The 10,741-nt window shown below is 35.5% G+C and overlaps 1 protein-coding gene and 1 long non-coding RNA gene across 2 annotated transcripts; one reads left to right on the top strand and one right to left on the bottom strand.

Moving 5' to 3' along the window:
- Positions 1,761–4,370, bottom strand: LOC109950299. The gene is made up of 3 exons (XR_002272609.1): positions 4,314–4,370; positions 2,069–2,798; positions 1,761–1,981 (listed from the first exon to the last, which is right to left on the bottom strand). It is a non-coding gene; the product is annotated as an uncharacterized LOC109950299 (long non-coding RNA).
- Positions 8,051–10,668, top strand: LOC18770063. Its single transcript, XM_007202573.2, has 7 exons — positions 8,051–8,363; positions 8,472–8,551; positions 8,698–8,768; positions 9,375–9,445; positions 9,548–9,629; positions 9,932–9,981; positions 10,218–10,668. The coding sequence occupies exons 1-7, from the start codon at positions 8,247–8,249 to the stop codon at positions 10,299–10,301; spliced, it is 555 nt and encodes a 184-aa protein (XP_007202635.1). The 5' UTR covers positions 8,051–8,246; the 3' UTR covers positions 10,302–10,668.

Raw genomic sequence — 10,741 nt, 5'->3', positions numbered from 1 at the left:
AAGAGTCCTTTGGGCTTGCTTCAACTTATTGTTTTCTTTTTCTCCATGGCGGGCTAGAAGTATTTCTGAGCAGTTTAGGGGCACCGTGTTCTTTTGGGCCCATTGGCGACTCAGATGAAATTGGGTTGAATTACGACCCAACTCAAAGCTTAAACGATATGTCGTTTACAAAAGATACTTCAATTCAATTCAATCACAACTAAAACGCCATGCTGAACCAGTTGCAAATTATAGCCTAGTCAGTATATATTATCATGTACTTGGGATCAACCAAAAAAATTAAGCAGAGGCTAGTAATTTAGATGACAAGTGCCATAATATGTATTTCACCTTCTTCGTATGAACTGAACATAACAGTATCTTGACATTCCATTAGGAAACAAAGTTTGATGCCGTATGCATTCATTTTATTTATTTTTAATAATAACTTCATTCAACTAGCAAGCAATTTCCAGAAACTAGCAAACCTTTTTTTTGTTTTTGTTTTGCATTTGTTTCTATCTTATCCCATGTGCTTAATTTTAAAAAAACCAAGAAAAAAAGGTAGTTAATTGTTATATCTGGCAAAATGGCATATTATTATATTCTTCTTCTTTAATATTAAAACAAAGATAAGTAAATTTAGTTTTAGCCACACAAAAACATTCATTTTTGAAAAAAGTCAAAACTTTTACAAAAAAGATAAAAAAAACCTCACAACTTTCAAACCAAAGACATGCAAATGTAAAAGATTCATTAGGAAATCCAAAAATAAATAAGCGCAATTTTGTCCATTTTGGCTTCTTTTAAAAATTTTTTTTCTCATTTGGCCTTTTCCAAAGTCTCCCGTTCAAGTAAATACTAACTCTACAAAAGTAGTAGAATTACCCATCCAAAAAGCTCCAGTTAGCTTAAAAATATATTTTCCAGCAGAAGTATACAAAAAGAAAACTGCTTTTAAATATCCATTTATTATAATTAAAATGAAGTTTGCAAGAAGAGATTGAATCTTTTGCATTAAATTTGCATAAAACCTTTTACTTCTAGAAATACACACATCAAAACAGAGCAAGAGGTACTAAAAATTGGTAACCGATATAATATAACTAAAATGCATTACAAATACAACCGGCAATACACAACCATCTTCTAAACATAACATCTACATGTCCTTTGAAAAAAAAGGAAACAAAACAAAACAATAAAAGACCAATTTTAATTTCATCATGCAATTAGTTGATTGAAATTTGCAAAGAAAAGATTGAGCAAACTATGGAGTTGATATCCAACATATATATATTGGTAAAAAAGGTGATTTGTTGTGGGGTAGAATCTGAATTGGGTTTTCATCTTTAAGTGGATTATGAGGATCTGCGTATGGGCTTGCTACAACTTATTGTTTTCTTTTTCTCCATGGCGGGCTACAAGTATTTCTGAGCAGTTTAGGGGCACCGTGTTCTTTTGGGCCCATTGGCGACTCAGATGAAATTGGGTAGAATTACGACCCAACTCAAAGTTTAAACGACACGTCGTTTACAAAAGATACTTCAATTCAATCACAACTAAAACGCCAGTTGCAAATTATAGCCTAGTCAGTACAATGATGGGAAGGTTGCTATCGATGCAAATCAAGTGAGAAGTAGGTGGTAGTGTTAAAGCAAATAGTGTTGCAGCAACTCTGATGGTTTTCAATAGCTGACATTGTTTTCGACGTATTTATAAACAAGAAAAACACACGAGAACAAGACGATTTGAAACATTATTTTCCCACAGCTAAACACATACCAAGTTATACAAAAACTCTGGAAGCATTCTATTATATGGAAGCTTCAATTTCATCTGAAGCCAATGCAGCTCCGTTTGGGGCATCGTCTGCATGCAGCTGAGCAGAAACATCGTCTATGGCGGAGTTTAGCTGTGCAATATTCTCAGCCAGTATTTTGCGGGTTTTCTATCGTCATAATTAACAAAAGACACTGGTACATTGGCTTCAAAGAAGAACCTAGCATCAAACATTAGGCAATAATTAACAAAAAATTTAAAATTTTAAAAGTGTAATGTAAACTTATGGGTAAACCTAGCATCAAACCTGCAATGATGTTATGTTTGAACATCAAGGGGGAAAAGGAGGAAAAGCACAAGCAGCCAGTTGGAGGCATCCTAGAACTGTAAACTTATGGGTAAAGATAATGAGGCTAGCCAACTTGATATGCAACAGGCACGAGAAATTGCATAAGAAAAGGTTTAGGTTGTGATAACAAAGCAAAGATTTGAAAGTGGAAGAAATAAAAGTTACCTTGATCCACAGTGCCACAGATTCATCACTTTCTAGCTACGTAGGCTCTCAAAGATACGACTCTCCTTCCCAAATGTTGTTTGGCAATTCACTTTCCCTGCTATCTACAATCAGATGACCATTGCCAGAGGTTAGGCAAGGTTCTGTGCAGTAATTCTGTTCATTTATGTCATCACCATCAAAATCATGCAAAACACTGGATAACTTTTGGCCCTCCTCCGCTTGACAATCAAGACATGAAGCTCCATTTTGACATCCTTCTGAGGTATGCAATTCATCAACTGCCTCTTGAACTTGACCTTGTCTTACTAGTTGAGGCCCTTCCACATTTGGCAATAAGTCATCTACTCTGCCATCTGCCACTTGCTCTTGCTTTCCATGCTCAGGGCAGTTGGATTCTCCATCATAGACAGAAGTTGTTGCTGAAAGCTGGAGTAAGGGAGCACTTCCATGATCTTACACTAAAAATAGTGGTGCCATCCCGATGCATATCTTATCACTGATTATTTGCCCATCCACCTCCCTGTTCAAACAAAGGTCCAGTTGATGAAGAGTCAAGCAAATGTATTCTATAACATACCAACACTCAAAACACAAAACCTCAAATATACTTCTTATGATCTGATGAAAAATAAAACGCTGGATCAGCCACAATGATCATATGTGTGCATATACATGCTTAACTCTACAAATAACACCAGAGGGAAAACATCTAAGACAATGCTGAGAAACTACAATGGCCTCACTTGGACTGACCATATATAGCATAATGAATAGTTTCATATCAGGATAGAGTTCAAACGACGACGGCAATCATGTACTTGGGATCCGCCAAAAAAATTAAGCAGAGGCATGAGGTAGAGGGGGCAGAAGAACATTTAGATGACAAATGCCATAATATGTATTTCACCTTCTTCGAGCAATAAATTACAATTTATTCATTAACAAAAGATTGTGCTAAAACTGCGAAAAAACACAGAGCACAATCAATTTGAACTGAACATAGAAGACCTAATAAAGTTGAATGAATGAACTGAACATAACAGTATCTTGACATTCCATTAGGAAATAAAGTTTGATGCCGTATGCATTCATTTTATTTATTTTTAATAATAACTTCATTCAACTGGCAAGCAATTTCCAGAAACTAGCAAACTTTTTGTTTGTTTTGCATTTGTTTCTATCTTATCCCATGTGCTTAATTTTAAAAAAACCAAGAAAAAAAGGTAGTTAATTGTTATATCTGGCAAAATGGCATATTATTATATTCTTCTTCTTTAATATTAAAAGATAAACAAAGGAAATTTTCACAATACCATCTCACTCCACCAAAAAACAAATTAGAAAAATAATTTTGCAACTTCATGTATTAGTTCAAATAAATACTGACTCTACAAAACTAGTAGAATTACCCATCCAAAAAACTTCAGTTAGCTTAAAAATATATTTTCTAGCAGAAGTATACAATAAGAAAACTGCTTTTAAATATCCATTTATTATAATTAAAATGAAGTTTGCAAGAAGAGATTGAATCTCTTGCATTAAATTTGCATAAAACCTTTTACTTCTAGAAATATACACATCAAAACAGAGCAAGAGGTACTAAAAATTGGTAACCGATATAATATAACTAAAATGCATTACAAATACAATGGTGGTCCTCAAGTCAGAAGCCATACACAACCATCTTCTAAACATAACATCTACATGTCCTTTGAAAAAAAACAAAACAATAAAAGACCAATTTTAAAAGTATATTCGAAGAAGAAGCAGAGGGTTCAATTTCTTGCCTTTATTTTCATACCATGTTTGTGTTTAAAAAGGTGGTGTCAAAATATTGCATAAGAGGGTCTGGGCTGGCTTCGGTTTGGGTGGTGAGCTAGAATAAGTCAGCAAAAATTGACTCCAAGAGAAAAGAAAGAAACAAAGAAAGGGAAAAAGAAGAAAAAATGTGACATACATAGACGGGCATGGCATGCCTCACCAAAAATTACAGAGAGATTAGATATATGCAAGGAGTGGCAGCAATGTACCTTACCTTTAAAGACGGGGGATTTTTGCTCCAAGATCACTTTTTTCCAACTCTGTGCCTTGGGTCAAATTACACTGAGCTTAGCCACCACATAACAAGGAGGCCTTTGGTCACCAAGAAGGCTTATGGCAGCCCATTCGAGTCAAAGCTGCATAAACTTGAGAGGGGAAAATGCAGCAGCCAGAACAAAATTTGAAAGGATGGCAGCAATGTACCTTAGCTTGCATTAAATAAACAACCCCATAAACGAGCTCTCAGAGCACTCATCTCTTCAACTTCACAATACACAAATTTAGAAACACAGAGAGGGAGAGGGGGAGAGAGAGAATATGAATTAAAATCAAATTTCAAACAACTTCACAATACACAAATTTAGAAGCAGAGAGAGAGTATGAATTAAAATCAAATTCCAAATTCCAAAATACTACATTGTACTGAAACATACTCATTAGAGCATTCATCTCTTCAACTTCACAATACACAAATCTGCTTCACAATACACAAAACCTGTCCATATCTATACTTGGTTTTTGTGAAGTCGTGCTCGCCTTTGTAGTTCAATGATTGCAAGGCAAAGCGGCTGCGGTGGCTAGGAATAAAAGATGAGGTTTGAGTAAGAAGCATAAGTTGAGGTCCTTCAACAACAGGATTAAGTAAACGTAGCTTAGCAAAAAATGGGTTATCGACTATGCTTAGAGAGGTCTTAGATATGCTACGGATGTGACAAAGTGATTTTATCGGCAGTCTTGTAAGGACGTCAAGGAGGATATCGTTGGGTAGGTCCATTAAGGTTGGCTTCTCGTTTCCCTTATCCCTCGACTTCTCCAACCCTAGTAACAAATTTGAATATAAGTAATGAACTCATCACGTAGAAGGTTCATAAGAATTGTATCAAAGAAGTCAAGATATTATTAACACCATATGCACATGTGCTACTATGTGAAAACAATGGGCATATTTTGGAACGGATGAACTGGAATTTAGAGTTTGACTTTTGATCTATTTTGTTCCCCTTTCATCTTCATCGGCTGGGGAGCGTTGGTACGTCCTACTGGTTTGGAACTTGGATTTTGTTTCTACTAAGTTTCTGGCTCGCTCCAGCGTTTGGTGCTTCAATCACTTATTGCCAAAAATAAAAGAAGTCTAGAATTCAGAAAGAAATGCGTGATTGCTTGAGAAAAATTCAAGTTTTTCTTTTCTTTCAATTTCTCTTTAAATTTTAGCTAAGGAAGTGATTTAAGGAGTCCATTATGAATGCTCTTAGAATAAATTTCAAAAGGCACTCATAACATCCAACCTAAATTTGGGGACAACAGATCCCCTCCCTTCTCATAGGCACCAATGACTATTATTGTAAAGTTATTGAATACTAAATATAAATGAAAGATGCAGGAATCTTGTACCAGACTGTAATGATTGCTCTTTTTTTTCGCAAACATAATCGTTTTAATTCGGTCCTCTTTTTCTCATGTGAAAAGGAGGCAAAAAACAAAACCTACTTCGTCATAATCAAGACTGCAAGTAGGTTTTGTTTGGATCCTTAAGTTGAAACAATTCTCATGAATAATTTACCATGCTACATATAATACATTGCATAACAGTAAATGATACTCGAACAAAGTTACAGTCTCTCCATCCATGAAAGTTTACAGTAAATTAAATTAAATAAAAATTGCAACTCCAAGTTACACAGACTTCTCTTTCAATAAATCGAATCCCATGTACTCGATTCTGCCCCCTACACACTTGTCTTTCAACTAAATTGCCGAAAGTCTTTAAGGAAATCAGCTTTCAACTAAATTGCCGAAAGTCTTCAAGGAAATCAGGCTGTCAGTATAACTGAAGATACTGATCACCCTCAGTTGCCTCCACTCATCATCCCAAAGAAGATTCTGAAGAGTATCATAACTGAATATGCCTGGGAGTAATGTTTCAGCTTTGATGTGTTTTATGGATTTATCTCTGACGTCCCAAAAGTAAAACATATTAGGATATCTTTGACTGAAAAATATGCCATGTTCCCACTCACCACAAGTCTCAATTGATCTAGGATAATGAGGAAATCTTTTGTTGTCAATTTTGTAATCTAACTCCCAAACTTTCTTCTCATAATTTTTCATCACCCATATATCGATAGAAGAATGCTGATATGACATAATAGCCAAACACCCTTGCACGTTAAGCAAACGCATGTTATTCAAATTATAATTGAAACTACGTGATGAATCAGGATAAGGGGTCCAAACAAATTCATCTTTCTCGAAATTGAAAGAAATAATACGATTAGGGTTTCCTCCAGCTACATGACGATGAATCAACCAATGCATGTCTCCGTATGCAGATACATTATTGCTACTAAACTCACATTGAGGAACTGAATGTATTTTTTGTCGCGATAATGATCTTGTGCCCAATGTATAAACATAAGCTTCTAACATATCATGCGATGTACTTTTAAAAACACAAACAATCTTGTGAGTCCTAGTTACACTGTCAAATCCCATGCCGTACCACTTTTTAGCATGAAATCGAACAAGGTCATTAATTGGGAGTTCTATATCTAGAACTTCTTCTCTGAGAGGATTGACCAATAAGCATCCATATTTTGCTTTAAAGCAAAACAAGTTGCAAAAAACAAAATCAAATTCGTAACGCTGGTACAAAATCTGTGAATAACGATGTTTGCTTTTTGTCAAGTTGTGCTCGCCTCTATATTTCAATGATTGCAAGGCAAAGCGGCCACGATCCGAAGGCCAAAAGGACCAGGAATGAGTAAGAAGCATAAGTTGAGGTAGTTCAACAACAGCAGTGTTGGTAGCAGGATTCAATAAACGAAGCGTAGCAAAAAATGGGTTATCAACTATGCTTAAAGAGGTCTTAGATACGCTACGGATGTGACAAAGTGATTTTACCGGCAGTCTTGCAAAGACGTCGAAGAGGAAATCGTTGGGTAGGTCCATTAAGGTTGGCTTCTCGTTTTCCTTAGCCCTCGACTTCTCCAACCCTAATAACAAATTTGAATGTAAGTATTGAACTCATCACATAGATCGTTGATAAGAATTGTATCAAATAACTCAATATATTATTAACACAAAATTGTATTATTTATCAAAAACAAAAACACAAACAAGTATCACAGTTGACGTCATACAGTTACATATTCAAGTAAATTAAATTGTAACAACAAATCAACAATACTTACTTTTGATCGAAAATATTAAAAGATGCGGCATCAAAATTAATAGAAGATCCATCCATCCGGTTAAAAAGTTTCTTCCAAACCAGCAACTATCAAGGATTCCCTTCATCTTAGTCCCAGCTACTCTGCGTCAAGAAATAAGAATAGGGTTTGTTGATGACTTGGTGTCTTCATATACTATGTTCGCTTTCCTAACTGGAATAGAAAAAATAGGAAAACTTAGAGTATTCTTTTTCTTGGGCGGAAAGTAAAGATAGTTGGAATGGAAGTAGGGTTTAGCTAGGAAACAAACAATTAATCATTAAATAATCATGGAAACAGGAATGGTAGTGGTTACTGATATTATTGTTTTAGGGGTAAATTAGTAAATTTGTAATGTCGATACTAAGTTCTAACCTCAGATTTGCGCCAAATTTGAATTGGACCATGCCCAAGCAAATATCGGCCCTTAAATTGCCCATTTGGACTTGGGTCAGAACAACAAAGTAACCGAGAAAGACGACGACATTGACCCAAGAAAACAATTAGAAAACGACGATATTGAACAGAAAAAAAAAAAAAAAAACAGAGAAAACGACGACGAGGCAGGTGTGAGAAGCAGGAGAACGTAACCGAGTGCCATTCTGTCCCAAAAAAAACAAGAAAACCGAGAGCCAGATGCAGAGGTGGCAGTGGTATTGAGATTCTGAGAGGACGAAGAAGGTGGTGTTGGTAAGGATCGAGCAAGGAGACCATCAGAGATGGGAGAGGTGGTTGAAACCCTAGAGGGCCATAGAAGGTCGGTGGCAGCTCCTCTCGTCTTCATAGTCGTCGTCGTTTTACAATTTGTCTCCAGGGGGCTACAACAGTTGAAGAAGGTACTTGTTTCAACGATTATCGATACGCATTTAAGCAATTAATGGTAATTTGGTGTGAAATCATTCTCTTAATCATGTTTTTGATTCCTTAATTGTATTTATTCGCAGAGGGGAGTGAAGACTGCTACGGCAAACCGGTTGCGTGGAGAAATTAAGGACCTTTTGAAGGAGGCAAGCTCATTGTCACAGTGAGTGATTCTTACTAATTAAATATATATTCCATCAATTTAAATACATTTAGTTTTTGGGTTCTTAGCATTCTTTTGATAATTGCATCTTCAAAGTTTTTACATTTACACTAGCAGGATTGTGATCTTATTTTTGTTGAATCCAGGCCTTCAACATTTGCACAAGCTGCAAAGCTAAGGAGGATGGCAGCTGTTAAGGAGAAAGAACTTGCAAATTGTACTAGTTGCTGCAACTCCACCCATTCAATTATGTTTCTATATGTTTATAAATAATTATTTGCAACATGCTTGGGTTCAAAATTGTGTTTGTATAGTAGCAGCCACATAACTTTAAGAAGATGAAGTTGTTAAGCGAAAGGGTTGAATGTTTAGTATAGTTTAGGTAGTTGTTCAATGTCTTTAATTACTAGGTGTCCCTGTACATTCATTTTATTGACTCAAATATCAGTCTCATTCAGAGATATGAGTGGTTGATTATTTAGATTAGCCAACTTGCTTTTCTTTTATTTTTATAGCATATACTCTTAATTCCTATGTTCTCAGTACAAATTTAGTTTTGTTGCACTGCCCATCAGGTGGATTGTATGATTTAGAAAACATAAAGTGAGTGCAAAAAGATCACTTGATATAAGTTATTGCTACATTTACTTGGTTTAATTTTTTACTTCTTGTATCTATCCCCCCCTCCTTCAGCCCCATGCCTGGTTATATTTCCTATCTTTCATAGCTTCAGTACTCTGTTGTGGCGCGGTTTTATTTTCTTAGTGGAGATATGGTGCCCTTCTATGGATGTGAGATTCTAACACTAGTACCTGACTTCCAGATCAAGAATTGCATGGCAAGGAGAGAAAACTTTCATATGAGTTGTATCTGAAAGTTCTGTTCATCTCGAAGGTAATTCTGGGTATACTGGATTTTTTAGAAGTTTTTCTTCTTCCTTAATCAAGGTTTTTTTTATTTTTTTATTTTTATTGACACACTTGATTGTCCTCTTAGGTCTTAACGTATCTTGTGCTGATTTGGTGGTTTTGGAGGGTTCCTGTTGCCTCCATATCACAACAACTTGTGCAACCCTTTGGTAATGCATTTTTGTTGCATATTACTTGTTGAGTCCCATTCTTTCTTCCAGTATGGCTATTTGCAAGAATCTTCTTTTTTCCTCTTTATCTTTGTCACTTGATGATTTGAGTTCCACTTACTATAACGCGTGTTTTTACTTGTTTTATTGGCCTATAAGCCTATGTCAGTTAGGATAATTACTAAATTTTGAAAAGAAAAAGAAGAAAGAATGGAGCAACTATATACATAAATCAGAGTAAGTAGCAGGAAGTATAACAAAACTGATTGCAATTCTGATTGATTCTTCTTATTGCTTTGCAGGGAAAGTGCTATCATGGAGGGCTGGAGGAATTTTAAATGAAAATGTCATGGTAAATAAAGTTCGACCGTATGTTTACACTGTTATTATCTTATAGTTTTCCTGGGTGAAACCTTATGTTGGAAAAGGGGTTTGAAGTGATCCCTTAAGCAAAGATGCTGAAATATGTCTCTTTGGCCCTTAGCAACTAAATGATCTAACTACTGTCAGGTGCTCTTTTAATTATTATGTAATAAGGGTCTACAGTTTTCTCATAGTGCTTCTGGTCTTTTCGTTATGTGTTTGCAGGTAGGAATTATACCTTGGTTGATATTATCTACTAGGGTTAGCAAATTTGTTTGTCGACTGTTCAAGTTCAAAGAATTGAAGTGATCGTCCCGTGAAGTGGTTACGTGGAGAAAAGTAATTAGGTCTGGTTTTCTTTACTTCGTAACAAAATCTAAACAAGAGCTTAGGAATTTGGAATTTTCCTTAGTCAAGGAATTTGTATTGATTTGCTGTACTTTTTTGGTCTATGTAAATTTAGTTTAGTGTTTGTGAACTCTGTAGTATGCAGAAAACGGAACTCTTGGCAAACCTGTTCTTTAATTTTATTTACTGAAAGAAAGATCTAGTCAGATGCTGTTATGTATTCTGTGTTTGCCACTCAGTACTTAGCTTTCTTTGAGGGATGGGTGTGTTCCCGTCATCTTCGTGTTGAAGAAATTTGGTTATTTATATAGTTAATTCTTTTAACCGATCTAGCCATGGTTGCTTTGCTTATATAAAGTAAGTTCTGTTGATTTTACTTTTACGATTTCAAGCCTCATAAC

This window comes from Prunus persica, chromosome G7 (genome assembly GCF_000346465.2).
Source record: "Prunus persica cultivar Lovell chromosome G7, Prunus_persica_NCBIv2, whole genome shotgun sequence".
Lineage (NCBI taxonomy): Eukaryota > Viridiplantae > Streptophyta > Magnoliopsida > Rosales > Rosaceae > Prunus > Prunus persica.
The sequence above is the reverse complement of the archived record's forward strand: the minus strand, read 5'-3'. Positions and strand labels throughout refer to the sequence as shown.